The sequence below is a fragment of the Chiloscyllium plagiosum genome, chromosome 1 (genome assembly GCF_004010195.1).
Source record: "Chiloscyllium plagiosum isolate BGI_BamShark_2017 chromosome 1, ASM401019v2, whole genome shotgun sequence".
Taxonomy (NCBI): domain Eukaryota; kingdom Metazoa; phylum Chordata; class Chondrichthyes; order Orectolobiformes; family Hemiscylliidae; genus Chiloscyllium; species Chiloscyllium plagiosum.
Genome location: NC_057710.1, coordinates 118,685,054 through 118,706,357, shown reverse-complemented (window position 1 = coordinate 118,706,357; position 21,304 = coordinate 118,685,054). Strand labels below are relative to the sequence as shown.

Genomic DNA, 21,304 nt, shown 5'->3' with positions numbered 1-21,304 from the left:
TCAATTCATTACGTCTGATATCAAGAAACAGTTGGAGGCACTGGTAACTGCAAAGGTGATGGGCCTTGACAACATTCCCGCAATAGTACTGAAGATTTGTGCTCCAGAACTTGCCATCCTCCTAGCCAAGCTGTTCCAGTACAGTGACAACAGTGGCATCGATCCAACAATATGGAAAGTTGCCCAGATATGTCCCTTATATAAAAGGCAGGTCAAATCCAACCTGGCCAATTACTGCCCCATCAATCTACTCTGGATCGTCAGTAATGTGATGAATGCTGTCATCAACAATGATATCAGGCAGCATCTGCTCAGCAATAACCTGCTCAGTGATGCTCTGCTTGGGTTCCTCCAGGGTCACTCAGCTCCTGACCTCATTACAGCCTTGGTTCAAACATGGACAAAAGAGCTGAATTCCAGAGGTCAGGTGAAAGTGACAGCCCTTGACACCAAGGCTGCATTCAGTGTGGTATCAAGGAGCCGTAGTAAAACTGGAATCAATGGGTATTGGGGCAAAACTTTCGGTTGGTGGGAGTTATACCTGGCACATAGGAAGATGGTTGTTGTTGTTGGAGGTCAGTCATCTGAACTTCAGGAATCTCTGCAGGAGTTCCTCTGGGTAGTGTCCTGGGCCCAACCATCATCAATGTCCCTCCCTCCATCATAAAGGTCAGAAATGGGGATGGTTACCAATGATGGCACAATGTTCAGGACCACTTAGAACTCTTCAGGTACTGAAGCAGTCCATGTTCAAATACAACAAAGCCTGGACAACCTCCAGGCTTCAACTGACAAGTGGCAAGTAACATTCGTGCCACACAAATGACAGTCAATCACCATCGCTCTACATTTAATAGCATTACCATCACTGAATACCCCATTATCAGTCTCCTGAGAGCTATATTTGACTAGAAACTCAATTGGACTTCCCGTATAAATACAGTGGCTACAAGCTAATCCAGTAAATTTTAGCCCCGTAAGCCTTACCTCAGTGCTCAGGAAATTATTGGAGAAGATTATTAAGGACTGGACTTACTTATATTTGGAAAAGAATAGATTTATTAGAGGGTGGGGGGGGGAAGGAGGTCTAGTCTCACAAATATGATTGAGTTTTTTGAGCAAGTGATGAAGGTAATTGATTATGACAAGGCAGTGAATGTAGTCTACATGGACTTCAGTAAAGTATTTGACAAGGCCTCTCATGCTAGGCTGGTCCAGAAGGTTAAGTGAGATGGGATCCAGAGTGAGTGGGTAAGTTGGAATCAAAATTGACTTGGTCAGAGAACAGAAGGTAATTCCGGATGGGTGCTTTTCTAACAGGAGGTTTGTGCCCAGTAATATTGCATAAGGAACACTAATATTTTTTAATAGATATAAATGATTTGGATGAAAATCTAGATAGTGTGATCAACTGGTTTGCAGACAGTAGAAAAATTGGTGGAATTGTATATAATGAGGACAGTTGTCAAGAGTTACAGCAGGATATAGATCTGTTGGAAAGTTGGGCGGAGAGATAGCAGATGGAGTTTAATCCAGCCAAGTGTATGCATTTTGGGACGTCAAATACAAAAGGAAAGTGCACAGCAAATGGCAGGACCCTTGATATACTGAGGGAGGTAGGCAAAAGTTCATAGCTCCCTGGAAGTAGCAACACAATGGTGGTAAAGAAGGTGTGCCTCCATCAACTGGGGCAATGAGTATAAAAGTTGATGAGTCACATTTCAGCTGCATAAAACTTCAGTTAGGCCACATTTGGAGTACTGTGTATGGTTCTGGTCACCATACCACAGAAAGCTTTGTGAAGGCTTTGGAAAGGGTGCAAAAGAGGTTCACGAGGATTTTCCCTGGATTGGAATGTATTAGCTATAAGGAGAAGTTGGATTGTTTTCACCAGAAAGTCAGAGGCTGAGGGGCAATCTAATAGAAGTATATACAATTACGAGAAGCATGGATCAAATGAATAGTTGGATTATGTTTCCCAGGGTGGAAATGTTAAATAGTAGGGTCCGTAGGTTTAAGATGAGAGGGGTAAAGTTTAAAGGAGACATTTGAGGCAGCTTTTAAAAATACATAGAAGGTGTTTGACGCCTACAACATGCTATGAGGGGAAGTAGTACAATCATACACTAGTAATGTTTAAAAGGCATTTAGACAGACACATGAATGGGCAGGGAATAGAGGGATATGACTCATGTGCAGCCAGATGGAATTAGTTTGGAATGGAATCATGGTTGGCACAGATACGGTGGGCTGAGGGCCTGTTCCTGTGCTGTACTGTTCTATGTTCTAAGAACAGATCATAGGTTAGAAATACTGTAGTGAATAATTCACCTCCAGACTCCCCAAAGTCTGTCCAGCATCTTCAAGGCCCAGGTCAGGAGTGTGATGGAATACTATCTACTTGCCTGGATGGATGCAGCTCCAACAACACTCAAGACGCTTGACACCATCCAGGACAAAGCAGCCCGCTTGATTGGCAGTACATCCACAAGCATCCACTCTCTTTAACAGAAATGATCTGTAGCAGCAGTGTGTACTATCCTGCAGATGCACTGCAGAAATTCAAAGATCCTCAGACAGCACTTTCCAAACCCATGACCACTTCCATCTAGAAAGACAAGGGCATCAAATTTATGGGAACACCACAACTTGAATGTTCCCCTCCAAGTCACTCACCATCCTGCCTTGGAATATATTGCCATTCTTTCACTGTTGCGGTTTCAAATTCCTGGAATTCCCTCCCTAATGGCATATGGGTCAAGCTACAGCATGTAGTCTACAACGGTTCAAGAAGGCAACTTACCAGGGATAACTAGGGATGGGCAATAAATGCTGGCCGAGTCAACAATGCCCATGCCCAATGAATAAACATTTAAAAAAAGTTATAACTTATATGTCTGCAAAAACCTGAGCACATCTTTGAACACATCCACAAACTAAACTGTAATATGCATATCCCATGCAGATGGCATTTTGACACTTTCTGGCCACACCTTCCTAGCTTTGATTGACCAGATTTGGAGTCAGGGTGTGGAACTTGACATTGTGACATACACAATGGATGATAGCGTCCATTTTGTGTTCCCTCGGTATATTCCTGATGGAGAGCTATTAGGAATGCTATCCTCAGCAATGTCCCCTTCTAGTTCTCTTCTTAGAATGATTTAATGCTGTTAGCTACAAATGGCACAATACAGGGACAGATATATAACATTTTTACAACTGAGCTTCCAGTATTCAATGCTTCCCTATGGTTGCTTCCGAGGTGAGGCAAGAAACTTCCTCATTTGAAACGATCCTGGCACACATTAGAAGTACCTTGAGTATACTGACATGGATGGGGTCAGTTGGCTCAGTTGGCTAGATGACTGGTTTACAATACAGTGTGGGGTTAATTCCTGCATTAGCTGAAGATACCACGAAGGACTTTGCTGCTCAATGTTAGCCCTCTTCTGAGGTAGGGTAAACCATCATCAACATTCGCTCACTGGTGAGAGGGCAGTCTTATGGTCCAGTAGGAGGACAATGGTGGCTTTACCTTTTACTGACAAAGAAAAATCAATATTTTCTTCTTGCTCTATTGATGAATTCTGAGAGAATTATTTTCGCAACCTTCCACTGAGTTTTAATATCCTTGCACCAGTCATGATCTTCACAAGTACATATCATTTCCCTGTAATCAAGGTATTGAGTTGCTAATCTAAACAAAGTTTATTATGACTGGTCTAGTTTGTGGTCTAATGAGATTTACGTAAAATCATGATGATATAACTGAATACATGACATAAGTAAGAAAGACGACAGCAGTCTTTTTAAACATGTGAAGAGAGAGGTCTTGGACACCACATGAGAGAGCTGTATTTTATAACCTACAGATTTAAATTCAAGTTTTCACTTTGTCATGGAATTACAGCAATGCAGAATGATTTATTGAGATTTGTTTGAAATTTTCTAGGAGGCTGTCTGTTCACTTCCAGCTCAGAGATCAATTTTTGTGAATCATGCTATATTTCATCGTTACTCATTCTCCAGTCTGTCTGCTTTTGATCTATACAGGGAGTTAGAAATTGTTGCCTAGAATCACATTCTGAAGTCACAGGTCTCATAATTTTATAACATATGGTAGACATGTTTTGGCTGTACCTCACCTGAATCCAGAGAAAATAGCTCAGACTTTTTTTACTATTCCTTTCCTTTCATTTGTGAAAAAAATATGATTTGGTTTGCTAGCAATCTCCTGAATTTTACAGTTAGAAGAAACCACAGACTCTGTACTTGGATTAGAGTAAACATAGAAAGATTTAAATGGTTTCATAAGTCTTATGTAACCTCTTCACAGTTGGTCCTGTAAAGGTCCATCAGTAAATCTGAATAACTTATTTAAAATCACAGAAATTATATTTTGGTCAAAATGTATCAGAAGTAAAACAATATTCCTCAAAAGACAGTCACAGAGAAGTTCTCACATGTGTACATGTTACAAAACACTATAATTTAATTGATATAAAAAACAAAACATTGTGCTGTTTCTCTAGATAAAGCAAGTGAATAATAATTATTCTCTGACAATACTGCAAAGAGTAATGTTATTAAATTAATATGGTCACCCCATTATATACAACTGATAACAGGATAACTATAAACCAATCACATTGGCATCTACGTTATGACTTGTCAAGAATAGCATATGCACACTAAACAAACTTGCAGTGAACTCTTTTCTTCTGCATTTTAATACCAGTGTTAACCTGTTCATTTGAACTATAGGTTGATGGTTTATTAAAGTAGTAGGCAAAAAAATTTAATATAAATGCATGACATGTTCCTCAACAAATCATCACATGCCACAAGGCCATTGTTCTGGTTACAGCTTACATAAAGGTGTTACAATTTCCATGGGATGCTGTAAAGCTATTGTATCTTTTACCTTAGCACAAAACAGAACACATGCAGGTGTACAGGTGAATGATAAGTCAAGTAAAAAAGTAAATGTTACTTTTAATAGCTGATCCAATATCAATACATCTCCTACACACACTTATTATTCCTTGCAGACTTAAGGCACCATGTACAATTCCAAAGCCTCTACTTTAGCCTCTGCTATATACGATCTTCCACACTCCCTGTCAACTGTTCAGGTATGATCGCTGAAGGCTATATTAAACCTGGGATTTCCAGAGAAGTTGCGAACCAAATGGAACAGTTTAAATTGCTGGACTGGATTTTCACAAAGTCAGAAGTCACTCAACACCAGGTTATAGTCCAAAGTTTTATTTGAAATCACAAGCTAAGAGTGACATGGTGGCTCAGTAGTTAGCATGGCTGCCTCACAATGACAGGGACCAGGGCTCGATTCCAGCCTTGGGCGACCGTCTGTGTGGAGTGTGCACATTCTCCCAGTGTCTGCGTGGGTGTCCTCTGGGTACTTCGGTTTCCTCCCACAGTCCAAAAGATGTGCAGGTGAATTGGCCAGACTAGATTATCCCATAGTGTTAGGTGCATTAGTCAGAAGTAAGTGTAGTGTAGGGGAATGATTCTGGGTGGGTTACTACTTGGAGGGTCAGTGTGAACCTGTTGGGCCGAAGGGCCTGCTTCCATACTGTGGGTAATCTAATCCAATCTAATCTTTCGGAGTGCTCCTCCCTCATCAGGTGAAGTACTTCACAAAGGAGCAACGCTCCGAATGTTTGTGATTTTAAATAAACCTGTTGCACTATATCCTGGTGCTGTGTGATTTCTGATCTTGTCCACCCCAGTCCAACACCAGCACCTCCATATTGTGAATCTTCCCAGCCTCTGAATGACATGGGTCAAGGAGAGGCAGTTGGAAAAATAGGGCGAGATTGGAAAATGAGCTTCTCGATGTCAAGAAAAATGTTATTTGAATTTCCACCTAAAGTTCGAGCAATGAGATAAGGACTTGGTTAGTGAGTGATGAGTCTTTCATTGCATGCAGTTATATTTCATTAGTACCTAATTTCACTTGATTTTGATGCAATGTTTTATTCCCGCACACAGTAGACAGAAATTGGATGGTGATCATTCCCAATATTCTCAACATAACCACCAGGAGAGCTTGGACAAACTTAGATTGTTTTCACTAGAGCATCAGAAACGGAGGGGTGACCTGATAGAGGTATATAAAATTACAAGAGGCATGGTGGATAGTCGGAATCTTTTTCTCAGGGTCAAAATGTTAAATACTAGGGGTCATAGGTTTATGGTGCGAGGGGAAAAGTTTAAGGGAGATGTGCGAAGAATGTTTTGTTTTACACAGGACGCAAGCTAGGAGGTGGCAGAAGCAGACATGATGACGATGTTTAAGGGACATTCAGACAGGCACACGAACAGGTAGGGAATAGAGGCATATGGATCATGTGCAACCAGATGGGATTTAGAATGGCATCATGGTCAGCACAGACATGGTGGGCCGAATGGCCTGTTCCCTATGCTGTACTGTCTACATTCTATGTTCTGTTCTAAAAAGTCAGAGTGAGTACCTTGAGCTCACCACTTGTCCCTCCTGGCTTTCACCTTGGTCAGGAGTCCCCTACATTTCAGGTACACTCCATGGGCAGTAACTGTCTGTAGCTGTTCATGGAGGTTGACATCATGTACACAACAAGCTTGCTATATCACCACATTGCCAATTCATTTAGAATACAGTTCTCCACTTCAATGCTGCAATTCAGGACACACCAACACCTTTCATATTCTTGGTACAACAATGATATGGAATTTAAGGATAGTTTAACACTGGCCACAAAAATCATATTCTAAAAGCATACGGCATGAGGACTACTTGCTCTATTCAGGCCAGGTAGTTAGCTGCCTTATCATAACTGAAAAAAATATAATATCCAGGTTTAGCATAGGCAATATAGGACCTTCGTAGTAAGAAACGGGCCTATCTTTGTGATGTTTAGGTTAGGTGCATTAGTCAGAGGAAATGTAGAGGTAGGGGAATGGATCTGGATGAGTTACTCTTCGGAGGATTGATGAGGACTTGTTAGGCCAAATGGCCTGTTTTCACACTGTAGGGATTCTATGAATTAACTTACACCTTGTGAAACTGTGCTCTTTACAAATTGTCTTGCTTTCCCACATAACCAATGATTGAGTCACTGAAGAATTTAAAAGCAAAATAATGCAGATGCTGGAAATATGAAATAAACAGAAACTCAGTAGCTTTGGCAGCATCCTTGGAGAGAGATACAGTGTTAACATACTGTAGAAGACTCATGTTGGACTTGGAAATGCTAACTCTGCCTCTCTCTCCACAGCTTCTACAGCATTCTTAGTCTTTGAAAAACTTACCTTTCCTCCTTTGTCACCTTTTAGTCCTGGTTTCCCAACATCACCCTGAGCAAAAAGGAAGGTGAAGAGAAACAAAGTTTATATTTAGAACACAGACTCAAAGCTACGTCAATAAAAATAAACCTCATCTAAAATTGTGAGAAGAATAATAACCAGAAAAGCGATAGAAGCATAGAAAATAGGAGTAGGTGGAGGCCATTTGGCCCTTTGAGCCTGCTGTCCCATTCAATATAAACATGGCTGATCATCCAGTGGAGTACCATGTTCTTGCTTTCACCACATACACTTTGATCCCTTCAGCATAAGAACTATGTGCAACATCTTGAAAACATTCAACGTTTTGGCTGCAATCACTTCCTGTGGTAGAAAATTCCACAGTCTCACTATAATAATTATAATGAGGTCAGCAAGGTGGACCTTATAGAATAGGAGTTCCCTGATCAGGGCTGTTAATCTGGTCCAAACAGGGAACCCTAGCTGACAGATATAAACAGGAATGTCAGAGGTTCTGTCCACTCTGAGAATGGTTCTGAGGGAGGCAGATCAGTGTCAAGGACTCTCCACATGTAAGTAAAGAGTGATGACAGGATACCAGCCCCTGTGAAGTAATTTCAGAAACATCTTTCCCATGTCTACCCTATCAAGTCCTATCAAACATTGGCAATGTCCTTCAGGTCAGTTTTCTCTTTTATACAAGGAAGAAATAGAGTTTGATAGATATTTCCTCTTGTTTAATATTTACATCATTATATTTATGTTTTTACCAAACTTTCAGGTTGTAAATGGACCACAGCACTATCAAATATGTTTTGTGACAATCATGTTACTGCATTTTAATCAGTATAACATCGATACTTTATGATGTTGTTCTATGCAAACAAGTCAAATAATAAGCACAATTGTTTCTGAGCGGACACCTGATGTCAACAAGAATTAAAACATTAATAATACAAAGATATATTTGAAGTCATCAAATTCTGTTTAAGTTATCTTGTAGTGTATCTAGGTGGTTATACCCTTCCCTTTGAATCAGAAGGCTGCAGATTTAAGCCACAGGCCAAAGACTTGCAACCATAAACCAACTAACACTTCAAGATAGAGTTGATAGGGTGCTACAGTATTTGAGATGTTGGGGGAGAACCTCATTTATAGATATCAGTAGTCAACATGCTACATAGCTGTTAATCTTGCTCCCAGTGATATTGACACAGTCTGCATGGCACCACTGGAGATGGTGATACACAACTGAATTTCTCCACAGTTGTCTTTCAGTTGCAATGTTAAACTGTGACCCTCTATCTTGGGAGGGATGTCACAAAATGATAAGAAATGTCTAAGGTCCATCTAGTTCAACTTCTATAACCCTTGTACTCACACATGGTAAAACAATTATAGAGCTGTGGATTAATCTCAATTACCAATCCAAATTCATTATTCTCCAACACACTCATGGGCGAGGCTAAACAAAATTCTCCATGGTGGAATGCTTGGGAACCAAAAGTTCAGAATTGCCTGTTGCCCCAAGTGCACACTAAATCTCAAAAGTACTATAAACAGAAGAGTCAGAGATTCGGTCCACTCCGAGAGCTGGCGCTGAGGGACACAGACCAGTGTCAAGTATTATGCACGTGTAATTAACAGGTGACTTGGTGAAAGGATACCGGCCTCTGTGGTGTCACCACTCTCTGGGTAGAGACATTTTCTCCTTCTCTCAGTCCTAAATGGCATATCCTGTATCCTTAGCTGTGACCCCTGGTTCAGCACTGCTTGGTCATCAGGAGCATCTTTCCTGCACTTATCTGTCTCATCTGTTAGAATTTATAGGTTTCAGTATGGTTCTCACCTTATCACCACGTTCTCCAATCTCACCCTGACAAAAAGAAACAGCAGAAAGAAAAGAATTCTGAATAGGAACATAAGAAGTGCACAATATGCAGTAGACTTAACCCTACAAGTTTCCAACATGAGAATCTTTACTTAAAAATAGACAATAGAATTCATTTTTATCCTTGACATTTGTGTTCAATAATTTGTATTGAAAGACAGTGTTTTGGTTGAGATTTTAACCTGTGTCGATAAGGCTGTGGATATCATTGTGTATTGAGAGTTAAAGAAGGGAAAATGCTTGAGTATTTGAAGCCCAATATAATCTTCTTGATCTTTGGACCAACAAAAAAAACAGGGAACCCTGGTAAAACAGGATGTTCTGAGCTTGAAATATACGAAGTTGCCACTGGTTAAAAAGCTAATCCAATAAATAATGTCCAATCAACTTGTCAGAGATGTCTTTACACACCTCTGGAGCAGGTGGGACATGAACCCATGTCTTTTGGCTCAGAGGTAGGGACACTATCATTGCACCACAATAGCCTTGAGTTAACCCTCCATCCCAACTTTCATTGCTAGTGTACATGGTTCCTGATTTGAAATTTGCCAGGGGCAAACCAGGCGAGAGCACAATGGAGATTGACACAGTTGGAACTATATCAGTTGTTTCTATGTTAAAGCTTTTGTTCACAGGCCTTTTCCAATCATATGCTTTCATTGCTTTGGAGACGCAATCCAAATCCTGAGGTTCTTTCTGCTGCCTTGCACGTTGACCTATATGTCCTTCCTCTCACAGTCTTCTCAGCACCACGTGGGCTGTTTAAACCTGGATGTCTGATGCAAAACAAGAACAACAACTGCAGCAGCTGCTGGCTTTTCGTCAGCCACCAGTGTCTAGATGCAACTGAATGGATGAATACAAAGTTCCAGCTTAAAGCAGGTGAGACTCTAGCATGGGTTATTCAGGTAGAGGCTCAGCTACCTGGATGGGGACCCTGCGTTGAGATGTTCAGACTTACTCAGCAGATTATTGGCAACATCTGCAGGTCCCTGCACATGACCTCTTTCCAAATGGACCAGGTAGGCAGGCAGTAACAAGTGCTCTCAGGTCACCTGCATTTCTTTGTCTCCGGCTTCTCCCAAGGATCTGCTGGTGACATTTGCAATATCTCACAAGTGCATCTTCCAGGTGACTATCACATGTTTGGCAAGACACCCAATTATGTTCTTCATGCTGCTGAAGAGGCTGGTCAGAACAAATGGACCCTCAAACCTGTTGCAGCAGCTGGATTGTCATAAATACAGGGAGACATACACTGCACCCATGTGACTATCAAGGCATTGTCAGATCAAGAGATTTTATCACGGCATTAATATTCAGCTCCTCTGTAACCAGCGAAGGCATTCATGCGTGATATATCCTGCAAGCTTCCTTCACTGTGCACCAAGATTCCTACTGAGCATCACACCCACGGATATGCAGGAGGTAGCTGCTTGGAGGCAAGTGCTATCCTCTCAGAACATGATGGATAAACACCGTGAGAACGCCACAGTAATAGAACAGGAAAGGCCATTGGAGCTATATGGGCACTATGGCGGTCAGAACAAGCCATTTGGTTGCTGAAGATGTGATTCAGATACCTGGCCAGGTCTGGAGGTGCCCTTCATTTCGCGCCAACAAACCTGTCCAGAAGAGAAGCTTTCTATTGAGACTTGCATAATAAAAGAGCAGCAGAGAAGAGAGAAGCAGAGTTAATATTTCAGGTTGATGAACAGTTCTCTCTTGTATATCAATTACAATCCATTGTTGTGGTTCTGTTTGCCGAGCTGGGAATTTGTGTTGCAGACGTTTCGTCGCCTGTCTAGGTGACATCCTCAGTACTTGGGAGCCTCCTGTGAAGCGCTTCTGTGATGTTTCCTCACTGCAACGGACAGCTAGAATTGACAACCGGAAGCGGCAGATTCAAACCACTATCAATGCCGGAGGAAAGATCACAGAAGCGCTTCACAGGAGGCTCCCAAGCACTGAGGATGTCACCTAGGCAGGGGATGAAACGTCTGCAACACACATTCCCAGCTCGGCGAACAGAACCACAACAACGAGCACCCGAGCTACAAATCTTCTCACAAACTTTGAATTACAATCCATGGATACTTGATTTAAATAAATTCCACCAGCAATTAATTTATCATAGCAAATGCATTGATTTTCATGGTCTTGAAATTATCTTGTAAGTTTGATAAGGGTGATGTTTTGTGTTTATCTGAAAATTCCTCTCATCATCCAGGAGGTACATACATTTTATGTGATATAACACCAAAATGTCATCTCAAGGTTTTTTCAAAAGTTTCTACTGCACTTTTTGGATTTTTGCTGCTTCGTTGGGTCTTCCTTGCTCATAACACTCTCATTCTGAAGTCCACAATCTTTTAAGGTGCACGATTACACACGTAACATCAGAAGAGCAGAAGAACAGCCCAGGGAGAAGCTAGCAATGGAGCAGGAGTAAGGCACAGCATGACAGAGATGGATTCAGGAACCTGTATGTGTGTGCACGTAAATGAGGTATGTTTCAGCTCTGAAGAGAGTGAGAGAGCCTTACACTAGGATAAAGATGAACTGGGGATGCTAAAGACCAAGAAGGACAACAGTTGAGTAAAGTGGGAGCAGCCCAGCTAATGCCCAGTGAAAAAGGAGGTGATATTTTCATTAGGTGTGTTAGCATAAAGCAATGGAAAGCTTGGACTATATTAAAACTTTATAGGGGATATGAAACAGCACGTTTCTGTCCACTGCTGGCCTCATTCTTTGACTGCGATCTAGTAGGGATAGGTACTGTTTGGATAACCTGACTGCCAACGGGAAGCAATGGCAGGGCAATCAGCTTTATTTGAATAAAACAAAGAGAGGAATTTTGGGCTGAATGTCTGCCACACTTAATAGAAAGTGACTCTATATTATTCGATGTTACATAAAATTTTGCCCAGTTAGTGCTTAATGCTCAAATAATAAAGGCAAAAATGTACTACCAGTGTTGAGTTGTGAGTCAGAGCCCACATCTTGCCAATTTTTGTGCTTTGTATAGAATGTGCTGCATGAGCAGGACCCTCAGTTTCATCTTACAAAAATTACTAAAACATGAAGTATTTTAAGCATCAGCAATTTCACACAGTCTTCCAATCAGATTATAATATTTACCACACAATGTACATGATGAACCTCTGTGGGCTTTTTGATTAGATTAGATTAGATTACTTACAGTGTGGAAACAGGCCCTTCGGCCCAACAAGTCCACACCGACCCGCCGAAGCGCAACCCACCCATTCCCCTACATTTACCCCTTTACCTAACACTACGGGCAATTTAGCATGGCCAATTCACCTGACCTGCACATCTTTGGACTGTGGGAGGAAACCGGAGCACCCGGAGGAAACCCACGCAGACAAGGGCTTGTTGTTTACAACTTCCTTAGGTACACAAATGGCCAACAAGCAGTTTTGAGTCACCAGCAGTCTTTGCCAGCTGTAAATGGGAGACTAACTACCACATCACTGCTTGGCTGAGACTACACCAGGAAAGGCAATGTAACAAAGATCAAAGCCATTAGCTTTATGGCATCAGTATTATTTTTAAAAAATCAAGTTCTGAAAATTTGCAATGAAGATAGGTAGTGTTGGAAATGCAGAGAATGTTAATTAGCTTCTGAACATGGAAGGAAAGTTAATAACTTGAGTACAAGTTTTCATTAGACTATGCCATTCATAGTCAGGAACCTTTTCTTTTTATTTTACTTGCTTAAAATTCCCTTTTTCTCATCTTGCCTTGATGAGTTACTGTTTACCTAAACAAACAAGCCAATTAGCCATGACAACAAAGCCAGTAATCAATATTTTATCAGAAAAGGTAAATTAATATATATCTTTTCCCACATTATTCAAAAATCATTGAAAGAACAGTGACAAAGAATATCTGGAGTATAATTCATTGTGCCATAACACTATTGAAGGTATTGATGCAAAACAGCATAACTGATACATTTCATAAAGACATCAAATGGTTAAAGGTTACATTAATATGCTAGAGAAAGTAAGTTTTTCAATGCATTAACACATTTGTTGTTAATATTGCATGTTTCAAAGTAGACTCAATTTTGATGACGCTCATTGTGCACAAACCATAACACTACCAGCACCCTGACAGGATTTTAGCTGCCATTAATCATTTTATTAGGATTAGAAAATGCAGCCTGCCCTCAGTGGAGCTGACTGCTGTTAGCATTTTACACTCGACTATCATATATATTAGATACTTTTTGGACCAATGGTTTTTTCTGGGCGTTGTGCTTATAGCAATCAAGAATTCTTACAAATGAAACTAACCTTGGGGCCTGGATCACCATCCTTCCCAGAATCACCCTGGAGAAAGAGAAACAATTGCATGAGCACAGTGCAAAAATAAATATAGATTTTCAATGTATTATGTCCTGAGTGACCAATACAGCAAAAGCAAAGAAATCACAAGGAAGGGCTTGACTTCCCAAAACAATGATTCTCTGATTTTTCAATTCCATGAATCAATTTCCAATTTAGTTAAAGCAGATTTTTCAACAGGGCTATTGAATGTTCCAACGCAGTAGAATTTCACAGAATCAACTGCCCCTTGTACTTGCTGGCACAGCCTGGTTCTAGCTAAGCACTTGCTTACCTGATGCTTGTGATTGCCCACATAAATCACCAAAGCTTTTCCTGCCTTAAACTTAGATGCAAACTATTCATACACTCAAACCAGTATTTGCAATAATTTTCAGATTCTCCAATTTCTGAGATGTTCTGTGACATTGCCCACAAGGAACTTTATATAAAGGTGCAATACTGTTATTAGCTGGCCTGGGAAGAGGGGATCATTAATCTCTTTCAGAGGATGGGAGACATACAGACAGAAGATCCTTCATGTATGACCTGGCATTTTGTTAATCCATTTACAGTATCTGGAACACCAGCTGTGGCTTTGTAACAACTATTTCGATTCTTGCTCATGAAATCTCTCCTTAATAGAAATCATCCTTTCCTTGGAACTGGAGTTCAATTTGAGTTGGCAATGCTATCTCGACAGAAATTACTAAAGCAAATGCTTCTGGACTTTCTGTTCATGTGTTTCTGATGAAAAAGACCAGCGTAAGACAAGATTCTGCATTCTTCTCCACTGCTTGATGTCTGACTGAAACATTGCAGGGAGTGTGATAGGGAGAGAGGGTTTTGAGATCGACAAGACAATACAATAGATTCCTAAAGTAGTGTCACCAACCAACTAAACATTTCGTGTTCTTAAAAACCAAGTTTGTAATATTGAACTGTGTTACGAGGAAGGTGATGCGAGGAGATGCTGATAATTTGTCAGGCTGTGGGACTTGGCTCCTGAACACATTTCTGTCACTCACCTTTCCAGCCTTTTTGAGGTCATTTTGATGAACTGCCTCCAAAGGTTTTAATTCACTTGTGGGATGTGGCCGTCGCTGGCTGGGCGAGCATTTACTGCCTATCTCGGATTGCTCTTGAGAAGGTGGTGGTGAGCTGCCTTTTTGAACCACTGCAGTCCACATGCTGCAGGTTGACTCACAATGCCCTCCAGGATGGAATTCCAGGATCCTGACCCAGCGACAGCGAAGGAATGGTAATATACTTCCAAGTCAGGATTGTGAGGGGCATGAAGGGGTCCCTACAGTGATGGTGTTCCCTGCTGCCCTTGTCCTTCCAGATGGAAGTGGTCTTGGACTTGGTAGGTGTTGTCTCAAGATCTTTGGTGAGTTTCTGCTGTGTATTGTGTAGATGGTACACACTGCTGCAGCTGTTAGAGCTGCACCCTTCAGGGAAGTGAGTAGTATTCCATCACACTCCTGATTTATGTCTTGCAGATGGTGAACAGGTTTTGGGATTCAGGAGGTGCGTTACTTGCCATAATATCCCTAGCCTCTGACCTCCTGTTGTAGCCACTGTGTTTATGTGTTGAGTCCAGTTGAGTTTCTGGTCAATGTTAACCCTAACATGTTGACAGAGGATGATTCAGTGATGGTAACACCATTGCATGTGCAGGGGTGGTGTGGGTTAGATTGTTTCTTATTGGTGATGTTCAGTGCCAGTCACTTGTGTGGCACAGACGTTACTTGCAGGAGAAAGTGAGACTGCAGATGTTGGAGATCAGAGACGAGAGTGTGGCACTGGAAAAGCACAACAGGTCAGGCAGCATCCGAAGAACAGTAGAACCAATGTCTTGGGCATAAGCTTTTCATCAGGAATGATGCTTGTGGGTGGGGGGCTGGAGGAAGAACACCTCATATTCCACCCTGGGACCCTGCAACCACACGGGGTCAATGTGGATTTCGCCAGTTTTCTCATTTCCCTCCCTCCACATTATCCCAGTCCCAAGCCTCCAACTTGACTCTGCCCTCCTGACCTGTCCATCACCTTTCCCATCTATTTGTTCACCTTCCTCTCTGACCTATCACCTTCATCTACCTATTGCATTCTCAACTACCATACCCAACCCCCTCCAGCCCCACCACCTCCCATTTATCTCTCAGCCTCATGTGCCCACAAGCCTCATTCTTGATAAAGGGCTTATGCCCGAAACCTCAATTCTCCTGCTCCTCAGATACTGACTGACCTGCTGTGCTTTTCCAGCACCACACTCTCGACACAAACATTAGTTACTACTTGTCAGACCAAGCCTGGATACTAAGTCAAAGAGTGTGGTGTTGGAAAAGCACAGCGGGTCAGGCAGCATTCGAGGAGCAGGAGAATCGGCATTTCGGGCATAAGCCCTTCATCAGGAAATCATGAATGTTGCGAGCATTGTTCACTGATGACTGCACACCCCCAATTCTGACCTTATGATGGAGGGAAGGTCACTGTTGAAGCAACTGAGGACGGTTGGACCAAAGACACTATGCTCAGGAGCTCCTGTAGAGATGTCCTGGGGCTAAGACGACTGACCTCCAACAAACACAACCATCTTCCCATGTTCCAGCAATGACTACAACCAGCAGAAAGCTTCCCCCCAACACCCGCTGATTCCAGTTTTGCTAGGGCTCCTTCGATTGAATGTAGCCTTGATGTCAAGGGCTGTCACTCTCACCTCCCCTCTGGAATTCAGCTCTTTTGTCAGTAGCTGAAGTGGCCCTGGTGGAATCCAAACCAAGTGTCACTGAGCAGGTTACTGCTGAGCAGGTTCTGCATGATAGCACCATTGATGACACTTTACATCACTTTACTGATGGGGTGATGGTTGGATTTGTCCTGCTTTTTGTGTACAGGACATTATGTGGAAAATTGCCCAGGTGTCAGGCAGATACCAGAGTTGTAGCTGTACTGGAACATCTTAACTAGGGGAGTAGCAAGTTCTGGAGCACAAGTCTTCAGTATTATTGTTGGAACGTTGTCAGGGTCCATAACCTATGCAGTATCTAGTGCCTACAACTATTTCATGATAACACGTGGAGTGAATCAAATTGTCTGAAGACTGGTATTTATGACACTGAGAGTCACTGGAGGAGGCAGAGGTGGATCATCCTGTCGGCACTTTTGGCTGAAGATTTTTGCGAATACTTCAGCCTGATGTGTTGGGCTCTTCCATCATTAAGTGGGGGGATATTTGTGGAGCCTCCTCCTCCAGTGATTTGCCTAATCGCCCACCACCTCTGGATGGTGGGACTGCAGAGCTTAGATCTGATCCGTTGTTTATGAGATTTCTTAGCTGTGTCCATCACTTGCTGCTTGAGGTGTTTGGGCATTCAAGTAGTCCTGTTTGGTAAACAGATTGGAGGGAACATACTTTAGCTGCTGATTGCCTCCGCCATTTCTATCCACACCTCCTTAAATGGTGAGGTTGTCCTCTTTCTCCATCTTTGGGTCAGATTATTTCACTGTAGCCCAACAGACTCCAAAGCAGGGCACACAGGTAAATGAGAGAGATCTGGGGAGCAGCCTTTCCTGCTCTTCCCTCCAATCCTGTGGTAGCTGCACGTATAGCTGAGCCAGCGTAACGGAATTTAAACTCCTTCCTTTGAAAGATGCAGTGGGTGATCCTGCCTGTCCTCCCAGATTGGTTGGGGAACTCAGAGAGGGGAGCTTATACTATGGCTCAATTCAAGACTCATTGCAAAACTGCTTAAGTGTCCAATCGTTCTTGACTGACTGATGATGCTATTGTTTGTTCATTTTAAAATCCCATCCAATGTGTTCCAGAAGACACTTGAAGTGATAACTGTGTGCAGTTACTGAGGTAAAGAAGGAGATGGTGGGGCAGTGGATTTGCTTTTGAATGCACTGACAAAGTCTCAGCATTATTCATAGAATTAGAGAAACATGGCATCCCGAGTGTGGAAGCAGGTGGTTTGGCCCATTGAGTCCACATCCACCCTCTGAAGGGCATCCCACTCAGACCCACCTCCTCCACTATCCCTGTAACCCTCCATTTCCTGTGGCTAATCCACCCTGCCTGCAAGTCCCTGAAAAATATGGGTGATTTAGCATGACCAATCCACCTAATCTGCACATCTTTGGACTATGGAGGAACCCAGAGCCCCAAGCAGACATGGGGAGAAGGAGCAAACCCCACACAGACAGTCACCTGAGGCTGGAATCGAATCTGGGTCCTTAGCGCAGTGAGGCAGCAGTGCTAACCACTGTCCCACCCTTACTTAAGGAATTTGTTTTGTAACTGACATATTTAAATTTTGTTATGAAAAATTGAAGGAATAGCTTGACAGAAAAGTGGAAAGACAGGAATATCTAATTACTGCTACAGAATCCTGCCAAGTTGTGTGTTTTGGAATAAATGGAAGTCAGACGATAGGATTTTCACTACTTTATATGGTATGGGATCCATGCAGACAATGGGGTTTATCAACCACAAATGCCTCATAAAAGCTAAAATCACACAGATACGATCAGTGAAAGTATCTGCTTAAGTCATTGCCTCATGAATCAAAACTAAACTACACCAAGATACAGTTAAGAAAAGTAAAGACTGCATCTTCAGTTATACTGGAAACAGAATACATTGAGGCTATCGCTGTAATAATTTTACTTCTGTGTGGAGAGAATCGGAGCTAATATTTCGATTCAAATTCCTTCTTCAAAAGAAGAGTCATATTGGAATTGAAACGCCAAATTGTTTCTTTCTTCATAGATACTGCCAGACCAGCTGAGAGTTTCAAACACACTCTGTTTTTAATTCCAGATTTCCAGCATCTGCAGTAATTTATTTTTATTTCAATGATTTTACTGTGTACAGTACTGGGTAGAAAGGAATTTTAATGTAGCTAATACCACCATCAATTTCCAACATGACAATGTAATCTTTTGCTATAAATTCTGTGTCTTACGATCCTGCTCCACAACCGTCTGATGAAGGAGCGTCGCTCCGAAAGCTAGTGATTCCAAATAAACCTGTTGGACTATAACCTGGTGTTGTGAGATTTTTAACTTTGTCCATCCCAGTCCAACACCGACTCCTCCACATCATGGAATAAGATTGTTCTTGTTTATCCAACTTTATATTTGATCTAATCATTACACTTGTTAGGACAGGAATATACAATTCTGTGGTTTGTCTTATTTAACAGAAACCACAGATGTTGTTGCATTTGCCAATTACATTTCTGGAACAATCATGAATGTTTATCTGTTGATAAAGCTTCAGTGATTTCTTATTGCTGAAACCAAAGTCACAGTTGAAATGGCTAACAGATACTAATTTTGCCAGTAATACCCAAGTCCCAGAATATAATCAAACTGATGTATGGTAGCTATGATTTTTGTTTTGAAAAATAAGCACTATTCAAGGAAATGCCTAGACTTTCAATTGGGATTGGGCAGTAATAGGTCAGAGTCAAAGGGCCTGTAATGGTGCTTCTCTGTGACAGGCCTGTAAATATTAGATTATTTTCCTGAACATTCAATGGCGATACGGAATCCTGCCTAGTAGTCTCTAAGTGGTGGCATGGTTGCTCAGTAGCTAGCACTGCTGTCTCACAGGGTCAGGAACCCAGGTTTGAATCCAGCCTAGGGTGACTGACTGTGTGGGGTTTGCACATTCTTCCATGTCTGCGTGGGTTTCCTCCAGATGCTCCGGTTTCCTCCCACAGTCCAAAGATGAGCAAGTTAAGTGGATCGGCTGTGCTAAATTGCCCACTGTGCAGGGTTACAGGAATGGGTTGAGTGGGATGCTCTTCAGAAGGTCGCAGTGGAATTGATGGGCCTAATGGCCAATTTCCACACTGTAGGGAATTCTATGGATGCTATGCAACTGTTGGAAAATCAAAGATGCACTGCCAGTGACACTGTGTTATAATTTCTGGAAGCACAGGATATTCTAACACTTTAAGATGCTAGCGGTGGCAGTCCTTCACACCGGAAGTAGAACCTTCAACATTCCTTCTTGCTTAGAATATACAATGGTTCACAAATAAAAGAGGCTACACTATGGTTAACCTTTTGACCTAACTGTGTTTTTGTGATTGCTTCTTTGTTTTCTGTTCAAAGAGGATTATCACTACTGCTATTGTAAGCTAAAGCAAGATGAATTTTGTTCCTTTAGTTTGGGAAACAGACTATCCTATTGCGAGGAATTCTCCAGACAGCTAAGCAGCATCAATGACAAAGTTCAGTCCAACAATAGCAAAAGGCACTCCACAAAGAGCAACAGTATTTGGTCCATGTGTTAGTCATACAGTACAGGAGAACAGAACATTCATTTCACGTTTTCGATTGGGACAGTATTGTGAATTCTCAAACAATGAAATTCATCCTAATTTAGAAGGAGAATTGTAACACTGCAGTAGTCTAACTGGATTGGGAAAGGTGGATTACACCTGACTATACACTGCCTGATGCTGAATATGCAGGTACTCACCTTTTGCCCGTGGAAGCCTGGAACACCAGTGACTCCTATCGAACCCTGCAAAGGTGAAAATACAAAAGGGACATGTTAGATCTGAAATTGACAGTGTCTGCAAGGATAGAAGATAGGTGCAGTAAAAGGTTTACCAAAATAACCTATTCCATTCACATTATTCTGTGGTTAACAATTTGAAAGAAATGAAGTTTCTTTGTAAACTGATACAAGCATTGGATGGAATGTTATTCCTCACATGATTCAATAACAGCAAGCAAACATTAGAGGTAACTATTACTTAACAGAGGTGAACCAAAAACTGGTTACATCCACCACTGATAGGCTGGCTTGCAATGACAAGAGGGTGCAGGACAGAGGGTATCTGTAGGTTAGATTATGATTTAGCAAAGTTAAACCTGTTAATGCACACAGATTATGTGCAGCTCTCACAAGTTATCTTGGACAGCAGAGAAGTAGTGAAATACCACTGTTCTGTGTACCCCATTCATTGCATGCTTTACAGAGAGAAAACAAATTGGCTTCTATGTTGTTTTGTTTTGTCATCCTCCTCCTCCTTTCCTGAATGCACTGATCCTGGAGCTAGGAACAGTGTTCTGCTTTCAATTGTCTTCCGTACTTCCATTTTTATGTTTGAGTCAGCAAATATCTGCCCCTGATTGGCATTAAAAGTGAGCTCAGTCTTTCTTCAGTACTAACACCACCAGCAACTAATAGATGAAAAAATACCACGAGTGATTCAGTGATGAAAAAAACAACTGTAAGAGCACTTCTGGACATGAAATTTTGGTGTCTTGGTGGTTTAATTGAGTTATAGGACAGGAAGAAAGTGAGGCCTGCAAGATGATGGAGATCAGAGTCGAGAGTGTGGCGCTGGAAAACAAGTAGGTCAGGCAGCATTGGAGCAGCAGAAGAATCGACGTTTTGGGCATAAGCCCTTCATCAGGCATGAGGCTTGTGGGCCAGGGCTGAAAGATAAATGGGAGGAGGTGGGGCTGGTGGGGGGGAGTGAGGGTGTTGGTAGCTCAGAATGCAATAGGTAGATGAAGGGAGGGGAGAAGGTGATAAGTCGGAGAGGACGGTGGAGTGGATAGATGGGAATGGTGATGGAGAGGTCAAGAGGATGGTGCCAAGTTGGAGGCTTGGGACTAGTATAATGTGGGGGAGGGGAAATGAGGAAACTGGTGAAATGCACATTGATCCTGTCTGGTTGCAAGGTTCCAAGGTGTTCTTCCTCCAGCCATCGGT

At 41.9% G+C, this 21,304-nt stretch overlaps 1 protein-coding gene across 12 annotated transcripts in view; it reads right to left on the bottom strand.

Annotated features, from left to right (window-relative positions):
• Positions 1 to 21,304, bottom strand: part of LOC122552211 (collagen alpha-1(XXV) chain) — a 647,058-nt gene that overhangs the window by 128,416 nt on the left and 497,338 nt on the right. For all 12 annotated transcript variants that reach the window (XM_043694864.1, XM_043694871.1, XM_043694887.1 and 9 more), the window contains exons 11-14: positions 20,057 to 20,101; positions 13,525 to 13,560; positions 9,161 to 9,187; positions 7,318 to 7,362 (exon numbers count right to left, since the gene is read on the bottom strand). In XM_043694864.1, coding sequence (XP_043550799.1) covers positions 7,318 to 7,362; positions 9,161 to 9,187; positions 13,525 to 13,560; positions 20,057 to 20,101 — 153 coding nt within the window. The remainder of the gene's footprint in view (positions 1 to 7,317; positions 7,363 to 9,160; positions 9,188 to 13,524; positions 13,561 to 20,056; positions 20,102 to 21,304) is intronic.